Here is a 26,046-nt window from a genome sequence, read left to right as displayed (position 1 = left end):
ATTGATTAGATGGTGAACTCGTCGGTGCAGAAACTTCAGAAGTTAAATAATATCTTTAATTTATTTATCTTTAATGAACAAAGACATAAAGAGATGAACACAACGTGATGAAAGCGTCTCACCTCGTGGTCCTCGTCTTTCTTCTGGGACGGCGATTTGGGGGCGGGTGGAGCTTCCTGTGACGGGAGGTCGGCCTGGACCCCCGGGGAGCCCTCGGTGCTGCTGGGGGCCTGCGGCTGGATTATTATCACCTGGGAACACAAATACACGGAGACAACGTTCGAATAAAACACTTGCTTTATGTTCTGAAAACTCAGATGTGTTTAGATTTTTAAATATGTATTTTTATTAACTTGTTCTAAAATTCATTGTTAATTTAATAATCAATCAAAATGATTAAAAAACAAACATGTATTTAATCTTAAAATGTAAAGTTTGTTTGTTACAGAATATTTAAACTGTATAAATAAATGTTTATATGTTGTGTAATAAAGATATAATAATAATAATAATAAATATATGTGTTATAATCTGTGTTATGAGTTGGTGTCGTTTTCAGAGTTGGGGAGACACCAGCCTTGTTGTCAGCGCTGAAGAGCAGTGGCTGCACCTTGACGGCCTCGCTGACGTTGGACACTCCGTTTCCGGTGGCGGGGGAGGCAGCGATGATGGCGTACGCCACGCCGGGCCCCGCTGAGGCGTGCTGGACGGGGCCGCTGGAGTCTGAGCCTCCCGAGGGGCCGTGTGGCGGGGCCGAGGGCGGCGAGGCGTCGCTCTGTCCGTTGGGCTGGTGGTCGGGGCTGAAGGTGCTGTTGGCGGTGGGCAGGGTCGGGCCCCCGCTCTTCGGACTGACCACGGCGGTGGCTCTCTGCAGGCTGAGCGGCTGCAGCTCCTGACAGGGACTGTGGGGGAGGCTGTCGGGGATCTGGGTCTTTGGCCTGACCTGGAGGAGGAGGAGGAGGAGGAGGAGGAGGAGGAGGAGGAGGAGGAGGAGGAGAGCTGTTAGAGCACCTGAACACCTCCTGAGAGGAAGCAACAAGCCTGTAACAGTTTGACCTCTGAGCGACTCTTTACAGGAAACGTGTGTCTCTGTATTCAGAGCATCACCGGCTCATCAGAGCGGTTTGATTCACTGACAGTCTGTGTGGTTTGTGCTGCCACCTGCTGGACAGATTCAAACACTGCATTTAAAACTGTAATATTCTTTAGTGTGTTGAGTTTTCTGCACATGTTCTGCTTCCATTCTGAGTCAGGACAAACAGAGGGTCATACATGTCAACAGTTCAAAGTACAGCTTCGTCTCCTCGAGCGTGCTGCACATCAGAGTCTCACATACAGTCTGTAAATATTGACCCCTGTGGCGCGCTGTAGTCAGGTGTTGTTACCTGAGGTAGCAGAGTGGCTGCTTGTCCTGCCAGCCGGTGCAGGGAGCTGACTTGAGGCACCTTGATGGGCACAGCAGTGAGAGTTCCCAGCATCTGAAACGCACATGAAGGCAACGCTTAGAACCAGGAAGCAAACACTGTTACATATGAAGCTTTTTGCATCAGTCACTCAGCAGGACGGTAAACAAATATGAAAGTGGTTTTTATTTGAGGATTGCCGTTTGATTGTTATTGTAATGATCACCACTGACCACAAGGGGAGCCACCGCTGCACCACAGACACCTGACAAACCTGCTCTGACAGTGTACAGGGCGTCTATCGGAGCAGAGAAAGAAAAGAACCTGAACCTCTCATTGGTCGTCCTGCAGTAACTCAGCGGCTCACACGTGACACCTGATGAAGTAAACGCAGCTCTAATGCACCTCTCTCTCTCTGTTTAATTAGGATGAAGAGGAATGAGAGACGTTTGTGAAGCTCTCAGTCAGAGAACATCCTGCAGCCCGTTTGTCTCCACTGCTGCTGCCGACATTCACGTTTAAAGAAAAGCAGCTTCTCCCTCGAAAACTAACGAGGACTTTGTTTAGATCTGTAACCAGCAGATCCTCCTCCTCCTCCTCCTCCTCCTCCTCCTCCTCCTCCATCTTCAACCCCCCCTCCTCCTTTTGAGGGAGACTGAAGGATTTATGGAAACTTTTCACCAAACCAAACAAAAACAGCTGCAGAGTTCAACAACGAGTTTAAAGGACCAACGGCTGCAGTTTAAATGATGTTTCTACGGAGGCCCAGAGCTGCCAAAATCACTCGTTATCATCTGTTTGTGTGCTCATGCTGTACGACTCGATTCCAATTAAAAATCTAAGTTTTAAAAGGAAAACAAACTTTAACAGGGTTTAAATAAATAAATAAATGATGATAAACAGACAAAACATGAAATCCATTTTTATTTTAATGTTTAAAAATGCAGATTTATGGTTTAATCTGAAGAGTGACAGTGGAATCATTTTACATTTGTACTGTTTTATAATTCAGGAACGTTGTGCTCTTTTGTCCACATTGTATTATTATTATTATTGTTTTTAATGTTATTGTCTGTTTACCTTTTATGGTTTTTGGCTGCTTCCATATTTTCTTTAAGCACCAAAATACAAACTCCTGATATGTGAAAACTGAATCTGATTCTAAATGTATTTCACATAAACATTAATAAACTCTTAAATACCATAAAGGTATCTGCAGGTGTCTCATCAGGTTAAAGGCTCTCTGTGTTTGTGTGCTGCAGGTTCGGATGTTGATGATGCGTTCAGGGTCAGGCTGTAGACTGCAGCCTCAAGGTCACAGTGACGTTAACGACTGACATAAACTACGGTGAGCTGGAGAGGACAAACAATACTGACAAGAGGGAAGTGCATTCACTTATTGTCCGAGAGCAGAAGGTTAGTGAGCTCATGTGTTGTTGCTGAGTGAATTAAACTAGTTAGTTTAAACTAAACTTCCTCCTGACTGAAGGACGATGTTTAGGTCACTTCTGTTTTTATTGTTGTTCATTTGATTTCATTAAAAATACTCAATTTGTGGAAATTAAAGGCGAGAAAGCAGACCGGCTTAAACTAAAAACTAAAAGTTAAAACATTAAAATCTATTAGTATAATATAATATAGTATAATTATTCTTTCCCCTGGACGTCGTGCTTCAGGTAAACATTCTGACTTTATTCTGTAAATATAAACATCTTTCTCCGTACGCTGTCATCGTGCTGAAACACTCTTGTGTTGCATTCAGGGACCTGATTTGCAAGCTATAGGAATAAATCAAGTTTAAAATTAAAGCACCATGTCTGCAGTTAAAATTACAGCTATGGAGGCCCAGAGCTGCTCAGAGTGTGCTCAGAGTGTGAGACTAAACTCCAATTAAAGAAAAAGCTTTAAATACAAACAAAACTCTAAAAACATAAAACCAGAGACTTTTTAAACTCTGCTGCCTCCTCTGAGCCCTGCAGCTGCTTCCTGTTTACTTCGCTGTGAAACAAAAGAAAGCAGATTAAAAATGAAGACGAAGTCGAGGTGAGTCATTTTACCTCTAGAAAAGCTTCAGTCAGGAAACTCAGAATAATCTTACAGAAGCTGAAAACTGTCGTGATTCTAAAGTGATGTGTTTACTAGAAGCACAAAGGCTGAACGACGTGTTTAAATCTGCTCCGTGTTTCTCTCAGCTGCTCACAGATCAGAAGGAGAAACAGGAAACTTTTCTCCTCCCTCCTCCTGATCCCAGCTCTCCTCCTCCCCTCCTTTCTTCTTCTGTGAAAATCCCTTCGTTCCGTCGTTTTGTGCTGCAGAGCGGCTCGGAGAGGGGGAGGAGGGGGGAGGCGGTCCAGGCCTGTTCCCATGGCAACTGCAGAGATGAAAATTCTTGCAGTGCGAGGGCTTTCATTTTCGTAATTGCTTCCTCTTTTTCTCCAAACCTAAGCACCTTCTCTTCAGGGGGCCTCCTCCTCCTCCTCCTCCTCCTCCTCCTCCTCTCTGTGAGCAGCTCACACAACCTCAGACCAGATTTCCTCCTTTTTTTAATGAATTTTTGTTTCTGTTTCTGCACATACCAAAGTCAAACCCATCCCTGAGACAGACGACAGCTCTGCAGCAGACACTTCTCCTCCTCCTCACTCAGGTCTCACAGACCTGCTGTGATACACCGGGGGGGGTGGGGGGGGTGTAAACACTGAGGAGTGAAAACATGGAGGCTGAGTGAACACCTTCTCCCCCTCCATCCCTCTGGAAGACAGGTGGATTTTGCTCTTTTTTTATGCTAACAGTTTCCCTTTGTTTCCAGTCTTTGTGCTAAGCTAAAGCTAAAGCTAAACTCTGCAAGAGGCCTGATTCTGCTTCCTGGTACCCGGAGAGTCTCTAAAGAGCCAGAACTATCCCGCTGAGCAGAAGAGAATCAGTCTCACACCTTCCTCTGACTGGAAGCTACACAAACACACCTGTACCTTGTGGCCTCGCCGTGTTGGAGCCCTCAGGTGGGCTCAGTCTGCAGCAGAACAGCTTCTTGTGTCGGTCTGAAGCAGATATTCACGCTGATGGAAAGTTCAGTGACTGTAGTGTTAGTGTTAGTTACGTCTCCTCTCCTCCGACAGAGCGAGGGAGGAGACGGAGGATTACAGTGCAAAGTGGAAATAAACTCGTCAGCTAAGGTGAGACTGAGTTTGCCATCAGTCATCACAGCAGCAGGAGGAGGAGGAGGAGGAGGAGGAGGAGGAGGAGGAGGAGGAGGAGCAGGAGGAGGAGGAGGAGGAGCAGGAGGAGGAGGTGCACACAGCATCGAGGACAGAGACGACATGTTTCATCTTTTCTCTCTGACAGTTCTTAAACACAGATCGACCAAAACTGTTTCAAATGTTCAGACTGTAAATTTATTACTGAAATTCAAACCAACAAATTCTTCTTCTTTTCACTCAAACGCTCACAAACGTTTCGCAGCAGAACGTTTGTGTTTGGCCGAACTTCACGGCTCCGAACGATTTTTAAACTGCAATAATTTAACTTTAGACTGTAAGAAGATCCCGACCTCCCAAAGACAACAAGAATGTCGGGCTGAATTCTGAGGGGAGAAAAAAACATCTAAAACATTCTGACGTCGACGTTCTTCAGGAAGAGTTTAACAGCATGTCAGGAGCTGCAGGTGAGAAACAGCCGCTTCTCTCAGATGAACTAAACACTAACTCATGTCAGGCTGCAGCCGACAGCTCCTGATTCCTCCCTGCTCTGTTTACATGAAGAACGTGTTGCATCAAAGAGAGCTCAACATATTCATGAGCTCTGCAGACTTCACCCAACACTAACGGAAGCCGCCACCAGAGGGCGCCGCCTGAGGCCACGTCCGCTCTGACTCTCCATCTTCACCCTGAAGAAGCTTTTCATTTCATTCATGCTCCGAGCCGAGACGGATGAACTCTGCAGGAGGAGCAGGAGGAGCAGGAGGAGCAGGAGAGGAGACGCAGGCTGCGTTCACAAGCAGCTGAGAAACAACACGTTTTCAGTGTTCAGTGTTTGTTACAATGAGACCTGAGAGCCTTCACTCAGTAAGATCTAAAACATGCAGAAGTCTGAAGAGGTTGAGGTGGTCATTTAACTCATCCTTCGTTCTTTGATGTCTCAGATACACACAAACTGTTAACGTGTTGTAGATGTGCAGCCTGACACTGAGATCACAGTGAAATATAACACATACATATGTTAGAGGAAAAGAATCAATAATATAGAATTATAAATAATATACAGCACTGTACTGAAGCTGTACATGTGCTGATTATGTGTCATTAAACACCTCGTGTTACACAAACAGTAAAAGTAGCTACAAGTTCAGAGTTTGACTGTTCCTCTAACTTCTTTATTTTTACAACATTTTCTTAAAAATCATCTTTTTCTGTCAATTAAAAATGTTGTTGTTGCCTAAAACTATATGAAGTATAAATCATCTGTTCCCTCGCTTTCAGATCACATTCAAAGATATAAAAGCAGCCAACAGGGAAATTACCAACTGTTTGTTCTGTCAAAAAACACCAATAAAAAAATCAAATTATAAAATCATGAGAGAGAAAAGCATCTTCATATTTATGAGTGCAGAGAGAACATGTTTCATAAAATAATCAATGAATCTTCTCTCTCTGACCTCAGACCAACACGAACACCGTTTCCATCGCAACACCGCATTCATTCATCAACTCTTACAATCCTCGAGTACCTCTACACCCTCCTCCACACACCTGGAACCTTCTCCAGGACCCCTGGAATCTCCTTCATGACTCGAGGACGCCTAATCCTTACAGGTGACGCCCTGGATCCTCCTCAAAGACCACTACAACGTTCTCCAGGACCACTGAGGCTTCCTCCAAAGCATCAGAACCTCATCGAGGTCTGATACGCTCCTGAAACTTCATTACAGACCACAAGAACGTTCAGCAGGTCCCGTACAACCTCTTCTAGGACCATTATAAAAACCCAGGACCTTAACCTTTAACCTTTACCTAACCAATAAACCTGATCATGGACTCCTGAAACATCACAACATGTCGAAAAGGTGTTGTGCAACTTCAGTGATTAAAATCCTTTAATTCAGATCCAACATATTATTTGTTTAACACATAATACACGAATAAACTGAAGGACTGAGGCAGCAGTCGACCAGCAGCTCCTGTCCTGTGAGCTTAAATCAGTGTTTTTCTGAATGGAGTCTGGTGTGTTTGCAGAGAGCGATGTAACGTCTGTGTGTGGTTACAACAATCATCTTCCTCTGTAACAAAAAGGTGGAAACAACAAGAACTTTTAGTGGACGACCTTTGACCCATCAAGGATGATGTTGCAGCCATTACAGCCTGTTTCACTGCTGCAGGATGAACACATCTACACACTGTTTGTGTCTGTGAGTCATTAAGAGTCCAAAGACTTAAAATTCTGCTATTAAGCTTTAAATATAGAGGATGAAAATGTCCAAAACTGAAATACACGTGTTAGAACTAAACCTTCCTCCTGTGTTCTTCACGAGACGCTCCCGTCACACATAATAAGAGTGAAAACACTCCCGTGTACTGTTTGTACTCTGCTTCCTCTTCCTCTCAGAGTGGCAGATAAAATAGTCCTTATTGTGCTTCAGCACCACACGATGTTCTGTTCTGAGAGTATTCATCCACAGTGAATGTGTTCCTCTGTTTGTCATTCAGAGCGTGAGTGGGAAAGCGGACCCTTGAAGGGGGTCGTCCACCTTCCCCCGGCTCTGACGAGACTCGGAGGCGGATGGAGGAGATGACCTTGGCTGCTGTTTAGAGAGGATGAAGATTCTTTGGAGGAGGAGGCATGGAGAGGAATGAAAGAGAGGCCGGATCAGCGTTAAAGCTGCAGACTTTCAAACACACTCACAGCTCCTCTTTGTTCCTCTGCTTCAAGCTAACGGGCGCTAACACAACTCAAAGTCCAAACACACAACAAACAGCTCCTCCCAGCTCAGCCCTTCAAAATAAAACACTGTTAAATCCGTGTTTCTACTCATGTATGATCCATGTATATATTTATAGTTTCCTTTCTTGGTTTCAATTTATTTTTTAAAGACTTCAAACTTTGGTGATTTTATAGACAAAAACTTGAATAACAATTTACAACCTCACTTTGGACTCTTGGAGACTGTGATGAGCATTCTCCTACTTTTGTTTTTTTACATTTGACAGACGAATTTACAGACGAATAAATCGATTAATCACCCAAATAATCAGTAGATTATCGATTAGAAAATAATTGTTTGTCAAAGATATAAATAAACGTTATAATATAAGTTATGATAAATATAAAGTAAAACAAGAGGATAAAACTGAGTTTGAGGGGCTGCAACAAAGTGATATTGTTTAATATTATTAATAAATGTTTACTAATTTAGTAATTACTAATCCAGCTGAATCTTTAAAAAAAAAGCTTTTAAATTTAAATGAATAAATAATAAAACAGTTTTCTTTAAAATAACTAACTTTTATTGTCTGTATATTTTCAGTAGTTTGTAGTTTTAAAAAAATTGGAACAGTCTTTGAATTGTCTTTTGTTTAGAGGGTTAGGGTGAGGCCACTCCACACCAAACTCCATTTAAATTTCTCACATTTTTAGGGGAGCTAACAGACCGGACAGAAACGCCGCCCTCTCTGGAAGATTAAAAAAGAAAAACTAAGTCTTGGACAAGTTTGTAAAGAGTCTGGAATACAAATGAGCAGAAGCAGCTCGTACCCTCACACAGAAACGTGTGTGTGTGTGTGTGTGTGTGTGTGTGTGTGTGTGCGTGTGTGTGTGTGTGTTTCCTGAAGAGCTGAAACAATGCAGCGATAATGTGTGCACTCATGCGGAGCAGCAACCCCATTACACCTCATTATTGATCTCTGAATTAGTGGCCAGGTGGTCTGAGGGACCTGCTGCCCCCCTCTCCACCCTCCTCCTCTACGTCTTGTACTACACGCCGGCTTCCGATTGGCTGAGCCTTTATGACTCTGGATTGATGGAGGTAAGAAAGGCGAGGAGGGGTTTCTTGTCTTTATTGCCCCGCTCACAGGCAGGCAGCTGGGTGAAGAGTGCCCACTTTCTCTGAACAATACAGCCGTAAAGAGCCCAAAAACAATCCTGCTGCCTGACCCGCTCACCTCCACAGCTCGACATGGGGGGAGGAGAGACAGAGGGAGTCGGTCCACAACTGAGGACGAGGGGGAGGAGGGGAGGGAGGGGGGGGTCTCCAAAGTGACACGTTGATGAACACAGCAGCTTTATCACAGCAAACGTCTGTGTGTGTGTCGGAGAATCAGACCTGCTCTGAATCACAACCAGAGACTCACAGAGCGACGTCACACCCAGCAGGAATCAGCCAATCAGAGACGAGTTTGGATCCTGATGTGACTCCTGAACTCCATGACCTGCATCCACTCTTAAAATATACAACACCGTAAAGACAGAGATATACACACATGAAGTGGTTTGCAATAAGTCACTACTGATCGTTCATTTCTATAGGTTAGGCTACTAATCAATAATCTGTGGGCTATAATGTGCCTATAATTTAGTTTATGTTTCAAAGTATGTGTGTATGTAAAAAAAAAAAAAAGTATGTATGTATTAATGTGTAAAAATGTATGTATATATAAAAAGTATGTATATATGTTAACAAATGTATGTATAAAATGTATATATGTATATAAAGTATGTATGTATGTATAACAGTTTGCTTCTATGTAGCCCATGTGCATGTATAAGAACATATGTACGTATGTATTTACATAAAAAAATATTAAAAAGAATAATACATCTGATTGACGCGCTGTGACGCTGTTTACAGAAAAAAGTTTGTAACCTTTTGAAGTAAAGGCAAATTTATATATACAAGACGTGTGTATATATAAAGTGTGTGTGTCTGTGTGTGTGTAGGTGTGTGTGTGTGCGTGTGTGTGTGTGTGTGTGTGTATGCAAGGGTGAATACTACTTTAAAATAGTACTTTAAAACATACACATTTTCATACACACATACATACTTTCATACTATTATAAATACTTTCATAAATACTATCATACATATTTTCATTCATACATGCTATCAAACATATTTTTCCACACACACATACAAACGTACTTTAAAACATACACATTTTCATCCATAAATACTTTCTTACATAAGTACCATCAAACATGCTTTCATACATACATACATACTTTCACATAAAACCTTTCATATTTATACATTTATTCATATGAATAAATGTATAAATGCTAAATACACACATACATAAATATACAAAACACAGACAATTGAACTCTCTTCTGTCTTCATGCTGTTTTCAGAGCTCATGTTTCCTCTCTGACAGTCTATCTGAAGGAGTCATGCTAACACACATGCTAACACACATGCTAACACACATGTTCCATCTCATATAAGCCGTGTTGATGGACAGAGACTCTGATCTGCTGGACTGACGGAGAAGAATCACAAAGTCGGAGCCTGAGGGGCCTCGAGCTGCGGCCCTCCTCCCTGTATGGGGCCGAGCAATTACAGTAATAGTGTGGAGGCTGCAGTGTGGAGCTGTGATCCCCGGCTGTGTGCTGATGGAGGTGATGGTGCTGAATACAGAGTGAAGAGGAGACGCTGCGGCCTGAATCCTAACACACACTCAGAGGACAAACATTTCTGAAAATACGACTGAATGTTTCCTGAATCATTATTTCTCTGTTACATGTCTGAAAACCAACGTTTCTGCTTCCTGGAAATAAAAAACTACAAACAATAAAACCTCTACGTTTCTGCCTGCGAGCACCAAACTGCATTCACACATATGGATTAACAAACAGTGTTCATTCTGCAGGATGAACTGAAGCTTAAACAACACGCTCGCTCTGCCAGGGTGCGATGTGCAGGAGCTGGGAAAGGTTCAGCTTTATGCAAACACGCTTATTTCCTGCTTTACTCGATTATGTTCAATAACTTTAAAGAAAAATGGAACAAAAGCCGATTATCACGGTCACTGCTCCACTGAGTTTTACAATAGACATGCAACAAGCTAGCAGGAGAGTTTCAAGCTATATTTCAAACCAAGGAGCTGTTATAACTGAAATTGCAACCATTATAATCAAGAGAGTCCTATTCTTAGTCTTCTCAAGATCATAATGTGCGTTTACTTCGGTCTGTTCCAGCCTGAAACCCCAGCAGAACGAGTATGCTAGCAAGGCTGCACATCTGTTTGGACTTAAAGTGATGTTACATTCAGGCTCCAGTGACTGCTAAGGGACAATCAAATCCCAAACCACATGTAAATCCGTAAGAGAGGAGTCAATATCAGACGGAAAATGGAAAGTGAGTAACTAGTGAACTGTTCTGTCTGATAAAAGACAACCAAGAATAAAAACAGAGTTTGGAAACTTCAAAATAAGAGCAGCGAGTACAGATTAGCTGCTCAACGGGACAAAAGAGACAGACTATCATTCTTCTATATTTTACATGTAAATGTAGATGATGAGAAACAAAACAGAAAGTCTGTTTAATCAGAGAGAAAGCGCACAGAAGTTCTCCTTCACAGCAGGAGCTGCAGCGCTCGGCTCCAACACAGCGTCTCATTAGCTGCTTTTCTTACACCTGATTTTATGCATATTTTCAATTCCTGCATAAAGAACCTCGGAGGAGAAAGCATGAACAAAACAGATTTCCTGTGCAGCTGTGAGCTCACTGTGCACAAACATTATTGTGTACAAACTTTCAGGCTCTTTTCCAACACTGCATTTTAACTCCAGAGCTGTGAAAGCTCTGTGGAGAGGTCAGCAACAAACACAGGAAGCTACCGACGTCTCTGCAGCACCAGGTTAACAAGCAGATCTTTAAAAAGTGACTGCTCTAAAGGGTTTTTGGTTTTTTGGCAAAAGTTTGAAACAAGACAAAAGTTTCAGCGAGTGCCTGAAACATTATCTGTGTTCATCCGAGTGACAGCTCCTCCAGGGAGCAGAGGAAGGCATGAAGAGAGGCAGGAAGGCACAGGGGATGGATGGGTCGCTAAGTGTCAGACATTAAAACAGCTGCTCACTTCCTGTTTGCTGCAAACACTCACTGAGCTTAATGTAAAACAGATAGGGGTATTACTGTTGTAGTAAAGGCGGGATCAGACGTTATTTAAGGCAGGGTTGGTCATTGATGATAATGATCACTTCCTGTTTGTAAAGGAAGTTGCTATTTCTTTACCTGGGAGGGGGGCAGCTCTCCGGCTCTCCTGCTGCTGAACGGGTGGACTCCGGCTGACGCCACCCTGCCGCCCGTCTGGAGGTTGATGGGGGACGTCTGCAGCGGCTCCGAGCTCGCCGCCTTCTGCCCGTTAATGTGTGCGGTTACCATGGAAACGGGAGCCTTGGCCGGCACCACGGAGATGGCGATGCTCTGACCGGGAGGTTTGATGAGGGACAGCGGCTTCGTCGTCCCCACAGGACAGCTTCTGACTGCCAGCTTCTGCAGGGAGACAGGGAGAGACACAGACAGGTGTCAGAAGGACAGACAGGTAATAAAGAAACAGAAAGGTGTCCCAAGAGGCAAGAGGTGTCAGAGAGACGGACAAGAAGCAGTGTCAGGGAGACAGACAGGCTGTAGAGAGACAGACAGGACACTGTAGCAGAAACAGCCGGCGTTAGAGACATAAAGAGACAGGACACTGTGTTAGACAGACAGACAGGTTGTCAGACAGACAGGTACTGCTGTACACAGAGCACACTCACTGCCCCTTCAAAATAAAACACACAAACAGACGCTTCTTCAATAACTACAGACACCATCAACAACCCTGCTGCTGCAGACAGCACTGACACAACAACAACAACAACAACAACAACAACAACAACAACAACAACAACATTTGTTTTTGTTTGTGGAGATAAGTTCCAACTAACAAAGTTTAAGTTGTTGTGAAACAAAAAAAACAGAATCAAACTGAGAGCAGACTGAACCTCATCAACATCCACTGAAGACTCTGACAACACTACTGCAGTACTGTTACACTACTGCAGTACTGTTACTCTGCTGCAGTACTGTTACTCTGCTGCAGTACTGTTACTCTGCTGCAGTACTGTTACTCTGCTGCAGTACTGTTACACTACTGCAGTACTGTTACTCTGCTGCAGTACTGTTACACTACTGCAGTACTGTTACTCTGCTGCAGTACTGTTACTCTGCTGCAGTACTGTTACTCTGCTGCAGTACTGTTACACTACTGCAGTACTGTTACTCTGCTGCAGTACTGTTACACTGCTGCAGTACTGTTACTCTGCTGCAGTACTGTTACACTGCTGCAGTACTGTTACACTACTGCAGTACTGTTACACTACTGCAGTACTGTTACTCTGCTGCAGTACTGTTACACTACTGCAGTACTGTTACTCTGCTGCAGTACTGTTACACTGCTGCAGTACTGTTACACTACTGCAGTACTGTTACACTACTGCAGTACTGTTACTCTGCTGCAGTACTGTTACTCTGCTGCAGTACTGTTACACTGCTGCAGTACTTCTACTCTATTAGTACTGATAGTACTAGCCTACTACTGCAGTTCTTAGTGTCACCATAAACAAGAACTGTTACATATTAAACTGAACGTCTCCTCCTGTCACCATAACTGCTCTCAATAGAACAATGCAGTACAACTCCAACTTAATAGTGTTAGTGCTACTGATCCTGTTGTTCTACTGTGCTGATACTAGAATGATCTACTTTCTGTTATTCACACATTTGGGCCGAATACTTTCAAAATAAAAGACTTCTAGAGGTCAAACATTTCTTAAAAATACACTTTGTAAAAACAAAACGTGTAAAAACTGTTATTCTGACAGTCAGTGCTGCTGCACTTATGTTTCAGTAGTTTATATTGAGGCCAAAAACTTTCAAAATAAAAGACTTCTGGAGGTAAAACATAAAATACAAGATGTCCTGATAAATCTACTTGAGAAAAAAAAGAATATAGTAAACAAATATAACAGATTGACCTTTCCGTTCACCTGTCAGCTCGTAACTCTACGAACACTGCTGTGACTGTCAGAGTCAGTTTGTACTGACACCATGACAGCCAACAGAAATCTGCTGGGTCTTTATTTTACACTTTCATGTCAGACAGAGAGTCCATGTCACTGCTGCTGCTGTCCTCCCCAACAGACTGGCCTCATCATCACACACTCAGGCCCCTCCCCCATCCTCCCCCATCCCCCCCTCCTCCTTTTCAGCCTGCAAAAAGAAAAATGGATCTTCCAAAGCAGAGATAAGTACATCTGCTTTCCCCTCCGCTTCACCCTCACACTGCTGAAACCAACAGACTCTAAATATTTTATATTCCATCCCAAAGCCCCTTCCTCACATGGCTCTGCCCCTCGTCTTCACCCCGCCGCTGCCTGTTTGTGCTTTTCACAGGACGACGGTGGCTCCGTGGGTGAGGGGAGGGGAGCTTTCTTTTCTCTGGCAGTTTGTGCTTCCACTGAAGAAGGAAATAAGAATAAAGAAGGAGTTCTGCGAGGCGACAAAGCTTTGTGTCCTCGCAGGCTGCCGTAATCACCTTGTAAATACATCAGCAGAGAGGAGACGCTTTGATAAACATCATTAAAAACAAGAGAAGGAGATTATTACTGTGTTTTTGAAGAATAAACCCCCAAACAGAAAATCTGCAGCTAATCTGTTTATACCCTTTCACAATAAAAGCTTCAAACCAAAGAAATCTGGATTTTACTTTTATTTTCTCTGCAAAAATAATAAAGCCCCCACCCCCTCAAAAATGTCCATTAGTTCTCTCTATTATCCACCCAGAGTGCAGAGAGGGGGGTGAGGGGGGAGACATGAAGAAAGGGGGGGGCGGGGGGGGTTACACATTCATTTAGGCCCCCCGACATGCTGCATCACTAATCAGGTGGTCCTCCTTAAAACAGAAGCAGCAGCTTTAAGGTGGACTGAAGAAGTGTGAGGATGTGAAGGGGGGGGGGGGTTAAGGGGGGGCAGAGGTTTGTGCTTTTGTGTCCAAATCTGTGAATCAGGGAGAAGCTTCGTCTCACTTCCTGTCCTCTAAAGCGTCCTGATCTTTAACTTATTATGGTTTAAAAAGTTTGGGCAATTTTTTAAGAACAAAAACATGTCTGTTTTTTTTCCTCCTCTGACATTAAACTGAACATGATGTCGATAAAACTCGGGGCCGCCATTTTTGTTCTTTAGGAAACACTGATCCACATCTGTGACCGTCGACGGGGAGAATAATCTGATCTTTAAAACTTGTGCAGCTTATTTAAGTTTTTTTAAAAGTCATCTGAGGTTTGATTCTGAAATTGAATATCAGCACGCTCTTATTTTGAAATGAAAAAAATCCCTTAATGTCAATCACCTGATTATGAAACATATAAAGGATCTGTCATAGAGAAGAAACACTGTAAACCAGGGGATTATAGTTATTCTGACTTCAGGAAACATTTCTCACAGTTTTGATCATTTCAGCTTTTAAATGACAAAAGTAAAAAATAAAACTTTTATCAGTAAAGCCTCTGATCATTTTCTTTATCAGTTTATTAAAAAGGAAAGCAGCAAATACTCCAGTTATTTTTATATTTTTGCTTGAAAATCAACGACAGACCCGTCAGAGAAGTCGGACGAACATCTTCTTTCTGAATGAAAACCAAACATTTGTTATAATTTAGACAAAAACAAAGGTGTTAAATAAAGCACACTTTTAAAGATCTATTTTGGTTCTTTTTACTTTAAATATCGACGTTAGCAACAGAAGTCCAGCAGCAGGTCCTCACAAGAACATGTGGCATGTTGAAGATCAAATGTAGACTGAACGTGTGGTGAACATTCACAGTGACACACATCACATGAGGCTGAGAGACTGAGAACAAGAGTCACTCAGAGGAAACTCTCTGAAACAGGGCAAATGATTTCACAGCCCAGGCCTCCAAAGCGAACACTATTAAAGCCCCCCTGCATTTATTCACATGTTGTTATTTATTAATCCCCCCTCCACAATGAGTGTGGGGGGGGGCCTTTGTTTCAGGGGATCAATGTAATCCACAGGCAGCCGAGCAGCCGCCTGCATCAGGACCCCGGGGCCACCGCTCGCCATTCAGAGCCGGGGCACCTCTGATTGTCTCAAAGGTCACTCATTTAAAGCCTCTCCAGTCTGAGAGCTGAACCCCCCCCGCCCCCCGCCCCACAGGGAGCTGAGCAGAAAGTGAATGGGGGGGGGGGCATACAGAACGAGAGAACAGCAGGAATCAGAGAGACACGTTGAGATGCTGCAGCAGCTTTTTAAAGACACCTGGACAGAGGACAGACTCTCTGCAGCTCCATGAGTTACTGCAGAAGTTAGCGTAACACTCGAGCAAAGCAACGAGTAAAGCTTCATAAAGTCCACCGACATCCACAGGAAGTCAGAGTTCAGTGCAGAGACGACCTCAGCAAAGATGGAGATGGAAAAATGGCGTCTTGAAACATTTAAAGGTTTAAATAAGTCAACAAAACGCAGCTCAGGAACAGATTGAAATGATGGATGTGAAAAGGGGAAAGGTGTAGCGACAGCTAGCATTGGAGCTAAATGTTAAAGCTAGTCCTGTCCTTAACGCTGAACTAGTTAATCATGATGTCACTAATGTACCGACAGATGGACGGTATTTAAAGGCAGATAGAGGTCAACAAACATCTTACATTATATATAAAGTTTCATTTCAGAGGCGACTTTAACGCGACTTTAACATATACATGAATCCACTGATCATTAATTAACCCTGCACAGAGGTTTAACCTCGAGTACAAGAGACACTGAGTAATTAGCACCTTAATTAAAAACATCATTTCAAAAGGGCTCAGAGGTGCTTTTCATGGTACCTGAAAAACCCCTTAAAAAACCCTTAACACACTAAACCTGTTAAAAAGCCCTTAGTAGGTCACTACAGAGTCAGCAGGTCGGACATGTGTGAGCAGCGAGCGCAACACGAAGCTAAAACTAAGTTCTGGAATATCTTCTGGAAACACAGGTGAGATACTGAATATTTTTATTTTGTGAAACGATTGGGTCCAATCAGATCTTGTAAGAATTTCAAGGGTCCATTAAGGTTGGAGGCCTCAAGTTGGAAAACTTTTTACCTCCTTGAATTGTGCAAAGCTAGCAGCTTCCCTCAGCTTCCAGTCTTTGTGCTAAGCTAGCTAGCTAAAAACACCCTGTTCTATCCCAAGCTAAATCTGCAATGACCTTTTTAACGACCCGGGAGTTAGTTGGATATTCTTGGTCAATACCATCGATCAAAGTTTGTACATTTCTAAGTCCTTAATAACTAAATTCCAGGCGTCCTTATCGAGATTTTGTGTTCTTTTTTCTATAATAAATCATCTTAAATATTGATATTAGCGTCAGAAACTCAGTTTCAGTTGGTACAAAGTCCAAACTTGTGAAACGGAGCTAAAAGTTGATCCTGCAGCCGGTGTTCCATTTCCTGATCCAAACGTCTGAAAGAGTCTTTGAGGATCCTGGAAACGACTTCAAACCAGCACTAAATGTTGTAAAATGACCTTCTGGGACGTTCAAAGACAGTCCGGGATTTATCCCGTCTGTGACTTGAATGTAATGACACGTCTGATACTTCATCTTTATCTCCATCTCACCTGACTCTGCTTCTTACAAGACAATTTCCCCAAATGTCAGAGGATACCTGCCGATCCGCCCCAGCCAATTCCAAACTTGTTAAAATCCTGAAAAAAGACGTCAGATTCTCAGACAAAGCTGCCGTTTAACTCGAGCTCTTTGTGAGGCTGAACTGCACGGACAAATTTCACACTGCTCTTTTCTGCAGCTTTTTTATGACATTCAGGCCGGCTGCCAAACGGTGACGTCCCCGTCACCTCCAGGTTCACACAAGTGCCTCTGAGGGAGGAGTTGATTGCACGTCGCACCATTACAACCTCTCAGGTATGGATTTTCAGACATGAGGAGGTTCGCAGAGTGCAAGAGAAAACACCAGAGACTGAAAGAGTGCATCTGATTCTTCAGCACAGCGAGCACAGAAATCGGTTGAAAGGTTTTTCTTCTTGCCTGACAAATAAAAGAGATTTTATCTGTTCTGTTACAAAGAGGTTGGCTCGTCTTCAAGAACCGTTAAATGGTTTGAAAAGTACTTCAGTGGATGAATAAACCATGTCCACATCGATGGGTCATCTTCAAGCTATTTAAATATACAAAAAGGTGTCCCGCAAGGATCCACACTGGGTCTTCTGTTATTTCTATCAACTTAGGTTCATATCATGTTCATATCATGTGCCCTTAATGTTTTGCTCCCTCATCCTGGCATGAGAGTCAATTTAAACTGGATTATTTTATAAGCATGGCAGATTATAAAAACAGGATTATTTGACCAATCATTTCTTGTAGTCAGTTTTTTATATGAGACTGTCACGCTGCTGTTTTGTCCAGGAGTCCGTTGGAAAAGAGCTTTTGTATCTAAATTGTAATATTTCTGGTGAAGGTTAAATAAAATAAATAAAAAAGAGACCCGTGATAGAGCCGTGTAAAATAATTACTTGTGGAGATTCAGCTCTGAAATCAGTCAGCATGAAGCTCCAGAGCAGCTAATGACTTTGCTTACAGAGTGTCCTTCTTGGTGGATCAAACTGGAAGCCTTTGGTTGACACTCTGACCCCGGAACAGACAGTTCCACCTGATAGGACACCATTTCTGCGAGGAGATGTTAATGCCGTTGTCAGGGGACGTGTCTCTAACGAGCCATTCTCTCCAGATTTCGGGCTGAGTTAAATTAGACGCAGGCAGCGGCGGCTTTCATCAGCGTCCACTCGCTGCTCACCTTTCATCCTCACAGAGACGCTCTAATGACGGCCGGACGCCAGGATGGGGGGAAATGGGCTTTCTGATGCGTGCCCAATTTTCTGATGCTCTGCGCGTTAAAGTCGCCTTTGAGAAATGATGCTTCACTTTGGCACATTGTCCGACTCCGAGCTGGTGCACATCAAAGTGGTGCAAATCACCACCAACTGTGTCTTCCTGGGCTTGAAGGGTGGATCTGTCTGTGTGGGGACCAGCTTTGGATGGAGGCTTAGAAACTTGCGGAGGACTTGCACGGCTATGATGCTGCTGGTTCATTTCAAGGCATCTATTGATGTTTGTCTGGGCGACTTCTGGCTTATTGTTCAGGCATCAGTAGATGGTTGTTTTAAGGTGTTTGTGGGGGTTGATACTGTGGTTTACAGGTGTTTCATTCTTCTTGCTGCAGACGTCCTTCATTGGTTTTTGTCTTTAGCGTTTTCAAAGCTATGCGTTGCTAATTTGTTACAAAGGTGTTGCTTTGATGTCTCATTTATGTTCAAGATGATTCTGGATTTTTGCTGAATCATTCATCAGTGTTTGAGGCGTTCATGGTGTTTGTTGGGTGATTCCTTAGTGAGTAGTCAGCCTTCATGCTCATTACTTATGTGGGTGCTTGTTAGCTTTTTCTTAGCTAGGGAGTACCAAGATGTTTACTGTGGTGTTCTGATTCTAACCTAGCTCTCTGCTAAAGCATTCACTGATGTCTGTCAGGGTGAGTTTGGGATCATGACGTGATTAAACAGGTGGTTGTTTTAAGGTTGTTATGGTAGCTGCTACTTGTGTTTAAAGGATGTTAAAGTTGGTTTTTGGGGTGTCAAGAGAAGTCATCAGTCTTTCTAATAAGACTCAGAGTGTTTGCCTGCATGGTTTCCTTGGTTGGTGTTTGTCAGTTTCTCATTTGGGCAAAAAGACTGAACGAGACCATTTCAGAAGGAGGCAGCATTATAAGTGGTTGATTGATTTTGGTGTTTTAGGCACATTATTGTTGCCCAGCAGCTCAAAGGTTGTTGTAGTTGTTCAATGATCTTTGGGTTGGCATACTTTGGAGAAAAGTGGACAAAAATTAAATCCAGCAGCTTAAAATTCACGGACCAAGTGCTGGTCCCGTCACAGAACTTGTTTGAAGCACACAAATCTATGCTGGGTGTCTAAAAACAGGCTGATAGCAGCTCCGATTCTCTGAGAGTAGTTAGCCATTAAAAAGCTTCCATATATCTGTGATGGAGCAGCAGGAGTCAGCGTGTCACGCAGGGTTTGGTGTTTTCTGATAGCAGATCCTCTCTGCTCCTCTTCACACAGCTGAAGGGGAAAGTTAATTGAAACTTTGGGAGCCCTTCCCGGTTTAAAAGCGCTCGAGATAGACGAGTCAGCTGGAACCAGAGAGCCGGTCACCTCTGCTGAAGGCGCTGGCAGAGCTGAGAAACAGCTGCTCTGTGCAGGGAGTCGACTGATAGGAGGAGGACGGCTGGATCATGGGACACGGCTGATATCAAGACGTACGGAGACACTGTACTGAAGGAAATGCTACATCCTTTTAACTTCTGTTACTCGACGTTATCTCTGGTAAAAACAGAAACACCTGCGTCCAAACACAGCACATCACTTTTTATCTGACAGCTGTTTCTGAACACGCCTCCTCCTCTCCTGATGTATTCCCTCAGCAAACATGTTCCTAATGATCTCAATCTCTAGTTTCAAGTCTTCTTCAACAGGGGAGGGTTCAGGGCGGGGTTACCTGTGATTGACAGGTCACTACCAGAGCAACTAAAGACACTATGAGGACTTATTATCTTGTTTAAAGCAGAAATTGCTTCCCAATTAACATTACATTTACCATGTGTTCTGGATGCGCCTTGCTAACCAAGCTAGCGCTAGCATATTAGCATGTTCACTTGCTCCTCCCCAGCTCCACCCTCTCGATCCAAATATGGTCACTTCTGGCTCCAAAAACCAAGATGGCGACGGCCAAAATGCCAAACATAAAGCTATAAAACAGCAGCTTATTAACGGCTTTAAATCTGCAGGTTAATAATTGTATCACCCACTTTTCTTTAACGTCTTTCAGTGCTCATTTTTAAGAACCTAGAGTTCAGCAGCACCTTCAGAAACGAGGGTCACCCCGGGTTCAGAGGTGAAGTGCCCAAAGTAGAATCTTTAAACTCTTCTTCTGGTGACTTCAGAAACGTCCTGCTCTCTAAACTCTCCTTCAGTTTGACTCGAGCTGATATCAGAGTATCTGTGAGCTCGCTGCTCTTTCTCTCGTCGGGCAGAATTTAATTGAGAGCGCCGCCACCGCTTGACGGCCACGGTTAAGGTCATCTGTCGGCCCCGCGCTGTTTACTGCCGAGCGGACAGGATTATCCACACTCATTATGTACTCTGTTTTGATAGTGTGCCTTTGAGATAACGCGGCTGCTGAAAAACGCATTAGTAGCTGTTCAGATTTCCATCAGTGCAGCTGCCAGACGTTTTCTTTGTTTACGCTCCATTTAGAGACGAGGCCCTTCAGTCCTGAAAGGTGCTGAGGAGACGGACGGCTGCAGTTTGGCCTTTTTACTCCCTGTGATGGAAGAAAAATCTAATCCTTCATTGTAGTAACACAACAAAGGAAAAATACTCCCTTAAAAAGGTCCTGTGCTCACGGGTTCATGTGAGTAAAAGAGGAAAGCTGTGGAGTGTACTCAAGTATTCAAGGTGAAAATACAGTGAAAGCCTCTCCTCTCATGCTGACTAAATCCCTCCAGCTTTCAGCCACGGCCGGGACCTTCATCATCACACGCAGGCTGGCCTGTTTTCACGGGACTTTAAAGGGGTTGTCTACAATTTCATGACCTTTGCACAAACTGCTTCTGCTGAGGAAGATTGTGAAAGGATGATGCAACATAAAGCTCCGGAAAAGGGACTTAATGGAGCTCTTGGGGGGGGCGGTGTGGTCGACTATACTGCTCCCAAGGTCAACAATGGAAGAACAGCGAGAGCAGAATCTGAATCTGCAGCAGAAACAAACATCGTGTCTGAAAAATGGAAAACATCGGAGAAGAAGAACCACTGGATGGTTCTGGGTCCAGAATGTGTGGCTGTAGTTGGAAAATGATTCCCTGCAGACGCGCACCCCCACCCCCCCCCTCCTCTGGCAGGGGGACAGCTTATCATCAGGGGCACACAGGACAGTCTGGCCCCTCGCCCACACTTTGGCACAGGGGGGCATCAGGGACCGAGGCCCCCGCTGCCCCACATGTGGAGGCGGAGGCCCGGCCAGCAAACACAGCAGGAAACACGATGTTTGTTCCAGCAGCAGGGGGGCGGTGGATCTGACCCAGCAGGGAAACGGTCCAGAGGTGATTCTGGCTCCGGGGACGACTCGTGCACGTGTCAGTGCGACCAAACCTGCCCTCAATAACAACCACTTCCAGTTTCCTGTACACGTTAGCTGCTCATCAGAAAGTCAGACTCACTGCTGTGTTCAGTCTCCATCTTTAGAGCTCATTGTCAGCATCAGTGCTCGTCTGCTTTTGTCTGACAGCAGATAAAAATCACATTAAAATGTTCATAACGCAGCTCTCAGCTTTACATTCAGGCAGCAACTGAATTTCTAATTTCAACCTCTAATTTCCTCTGAGAAGAAAAACAATGAGATCATGTGGTCAGTCTCCGCCCGTCACACCGTCAGCGGACAATGAATCCATTTAAATGCAAATCAAACGCGCCCCGAGACTCATTCTGCTCATGTGAAACAGAGTTCAGTGGAATGTGACACGCAGCGTCAGCTGCAGGAAACGTTCACGAGCAGCACCGAGGAGATCAATCCATGTATTGATTAACGGATCAATGACGACTCTGACAAGTGATTAAACATTTAACAGATGTTTAACCAGAAACTGCTCATGGACTCAGACTGTCAATGAAAATATTTTCTGTTCGATATTTGATATTTTGGGTGTTTGAATGTCCTTGATGGATGAAACTGCGTCCACTAAAAGTTCTTGTTGTTTCCACTGACAGGCTCAGATTGTTCTTCTAAGTGTGTGACAACATGACAGAAAGGATCCCTACAGAGATAGACCTTTTTGTTACAGAGGAAGATGATTGTTTTAACCACACACAGACGTTACATCGCTCTCTGCACACACACCAGACTCCATTCAGAAAAACACTGATTTAAGCTCACAGGACACAGGAGCTGCTGCTCTGCTGCTGCTTCAATCAGTTAGTTTCTATTTGTGTTTTTGTGTGTTACTCAAATAATTTTTCATCTAATCAAATCATTTACAACACCAAAGTCACGCAACAACACAAACTAACTAACTGATCCGTGCAGCAGCAGAGCAGCAGCTCCTGTGTCCTGTGAGCTTAAATCAGTGTTTTTCTGAATGGAGTCTGGTGTGTCTGCAGAGAGCGATGTAACGTCTGTGTGTGGTTCAAACAATCATCTTCCTCTGTAACAAAAAGGTCTATCTCTGTAGGGATCCTTTCTGTCATGTTGTCACACACTTAGAAGAACAATCTGAGCCTGTCAGTGGAAACAAACTCTCAGTTTCTTAAAGCCCATTTAGCGAAGGCGTTTCAAACTAGCAGACGCTGTAAACACGAGCATACTTGCATCTGATGGCTGTTCTCAGTTTGTCTTTATATATTTTATCTGTCCCCATCAAATTACACGTAAAACTAGAACTTTTAGTGGACGCACTTTAATGATTCTTCTTTGATATGAAGGTTACTCATCCACTCAGAAAAGAAAACTAATGCGCACTATCATCTCCATCCAACACAAACAGAGTGGATTATTTGCACAGAAAGATAATAAATAAAAGCAGTGCTGACTTTGTAAATGGAGCCAAAGAGAGAAACTTTAATTACAGAAACAGAATTAGTGACATTGCTTCTTCAGTCGATCAATACTCTAATCACTGCGTGTCTGGCGGCCTGCTGCCTTTGATTCTTTCAGTTTTGGAGGAGAGAGAGTAACAGAGAGAAATCACAGCAGCAGAGCATCAAACTCAGTTTGTTTATCGTCAATTCACTTTCAGCAAAGAGCCAGAAGAGACTCCACCGACAACAAACACGGAGAGTGCTTCTGATGCCAGCCTGCTGCCACTTTCCTCCTATCTTCAGCTTCATCTTCATCGCTGAGATTTCAATCACAAATCTCTCTAATTGGGTTTTTAGAAGTGACAGAACCGCTGCTCGCTCACATGAATGCAGGCTGATAGAAGATGAAGTGAAGGATGGAAGGATGAGTCCACGCAGCAGGGAGGATGTGTTGATGTGTGGAGACACGTAATGGAGGACGTAGCGACATGCTAACGCTGCCTGCTGCTCTCACCACAGCTCCTCTTCATAAAAAAGAATCTAACGCTGCTTTCAGGACGAGTTACACACCCCGTCAGCCGGCTCGTTCTGTCTCTGTGATCTCACACTGAAGACATGTTCAGAGGTCAGAGCTACACGCGCCTCACTCCATCAGCAGCTGGAGACACTGTTGGTCAACGGCAAGAGGAAATGATACAAGAGAAGAAGAAGATGAAGAAGAGGGAGGAGGAGGAGGAGGAGGAGAATAAGTAGTAGTAGAAGAAGAAGCTTGGAGTTACTGAGTGTTTGGTAAAGACACAGCTCGGCCCTCGTGTTTTAATAAGCTCAGCTTGTGATGTGCCGTCATCTTTATCATACGCACGCATCTTATTTTGGCGACCCCAGACACTTCCTGTCTCTTCCCAGCAGCCTTCCAGAGAGAGGATGGAGGAGAAGGAAGAAGAACGATGTCTCTGGTTGGTGCTGACTCATTGATCAGATTATGAACGCTGTACTTTTGGAATGACTGTTTGTCTTTATTTTGACTTTATGAATTAATTCATCTGAACGTCTCTTAAATATAATAAATAGATTTTAATCTGAGCTGAAGTTGAAAAGTTGCCAGAAAAGATCAAAGCAGACGGAGACGGATGTTCTTCATAAAATAAATGTTTAAAACTCTTTGATTTATGTGGTTTTTTTTAATTTTGTATTTAAATATTACAAAACAATGAGTCCTAACTGGAACTGACTTCTACTTTAATTTCCTGGAAGCTGAGGCTCATGGGTAATGTAGTTTAGAGACAGAAAACCTCATTTGTCAGAATAAGAGTATTGTGTCTGGACCTCTGAGCTCTGACTGTCACAATAAATGAACTTTAACCTCTCCTTTCATCTCTCCTGGGTCGAGCAACATGGCCGCCCTCCCTCTGCGTGTATCTGGGGAGGCCGAACCAAACGACCTCCTGAAGCAGAGACGATGTGAGCATCATGGAGAGGAATGTTTCTCAGGGCCCGACGCTCTAATGACCACACTTATTTGCTGAGCGAGCCGCTCACACCTCCAGCGAGAGGAGGAATATTGACCGGCGGCGGCGGCGACCATCACAAAGTGCTGAAAGGTCAAACTCTATATTAAGTGAAGAAATTACAGAGCGGCGCTGCGTCCACTGATCATGTGGAGTCTCGGCTCCTAATCGCAGATAATCAGAGGATGAAAGATGGCAGACGGAGCAGCAGGAGACGTTAGTGGGGCTGATTAAATGGACGGTTAGTGTCTGTGTGTGCAGGTCGGCCATGTTCACACTCAGATGTCTCAATAAAATCCAGAAGAGATCAAAACAATATGATCCACACTCGACACATCTCTGCAGCTCTGCTGGTCAGAACACAAGTCGGATTCACTTTGTCTCCATGCCAACAAGAACACAAAGTCTGCAGAGCTGCTGAAAACACCAGGATGTCTGTCCCCGGTGAGCTTCAGACCAGTCTACCTCGCCATCTGTATCCCACAATGCAAAGCGCTCAACAGTTTGCTTATTGTGCAGCTATTGCTGTGAAATCCACATCTATATCTTCACTATGTTATTGCACAAGGCGATGCTAACGTAGCACTGGTTTCCATTAGAGACGGATTGTGTGCTTCTGCTTCTCAGACCCAGAAACCAGCTGGCCGAGTTTACTGCACAATACAACCATACAAAGTTTCCTCCTGCATACAGCACGAACTACCCTTCCCAGCTTCCCCGGGTCTTCATCAGGCCCAGTTTGGAGTTTAATTGGAACCATTTGGATCAATTATTCCACCACACAACTCTCTCATTCTGGAGTCTATATCTTTACACTAGTGTCCTATTCTCTCAGTAATTGGTGCCGTCAAATTCTAATTAATTCCTTCAAATTAAAAGCGCAGGTTATCGCTTTCAGTCCATTTTTCCTTGTCCCCTCGATCACCCTCAATTTGATCCTGGACACAGATACGAGGATTCACTTCTATTTTAGTCTGTGTAACACGGAGTCGTACCTCTGACTCGCCTGTAAGGGATGACAGATGGTTTCAGGAGAAACTGGTGACACTGTGGACGATTTCCAGTTCATAATAAACTCAGCTTCAAGGTTCTGGATGCATGAAAGAGGAGGAAGTGGGGCTAAATGAAGTCATTTCAGACCATGATTTAGTCATTCCAGAGCACAAATTATTCATTTGAGGGAACGGATCGAGTCATTTGACGGGTTGAATCACTAAATCGAGGGAATAAAAAGTTATTTAAAGGAGCGCTTTGATATTTAGGCCACAAATTAGAATCTGAAGGAAGGATTTACGGCCTCGCTTGTTGTCAGACGGCAGCAGAAGTATAACAGTGATTTTATTGATGGCTGTAAACGCTAAACGGTCGTTTCTGAGCAGCAATCAAAGCTGGGTTTACAAAAGAAGGACGGATTATGGGATTGGACATAAAAAAGAGGCAGATGGAGAGCCAAAATAAACCTAAAAAGTC

The 26,046-nt window shown here is 43.7% G+C and overlaps 1 protein-coding gene across 1 annotated transcript in view; it reads right to left on the bottom strand.

Moving 5' to 3' along the window:
* The window catches only part of phf21b (PHD finger protein 21B), a 71,293-nt gene that overhangs the window by 3,255 nt on the left and 41,992 nt on the right, over positions 1–26,046 (bottom strand). The window contains exons 3-6 of the mRNA XM_069671428.1: positions 11,620–11,880; positions 1,386–1,478; positions 611–943; positions 123–251 (exon numbers count right to left, since the gene is read on the bottom strand). Of these exons, the coding sequence (XP_069527529.1) occupies positions 123–251; positions 611–943; positions 1,386–1,478; positions 11,620–11,880 (816 nt within the window). The remainder of the gene's footprint in view (positions 1–122; positions 252–610; positions 944–1,385; positions 1,479–11,619; positions 11,881–26,046) is intronic.

This window comes from Semicossyphus pulcher, unplaced genomic scaffold (assembly GCF_022749685.1).
Source record: "Semicossyphus pulcher isolate SPU_LCO1_2020_fin unplaced genomic scaffold, fSemPul1.0.p SCAF_20, whole genome shotgun sequence".
Taxonomy (NCBI): Eukaryota; Metazoa; Chordata; class Actinopteri; order Labriformes; family Labridae; genus Semicossyphus; species Semicossyphus pulcher.
This window is presented reverse-complemented; position numbering and strand designations above follow the sequence as displayed.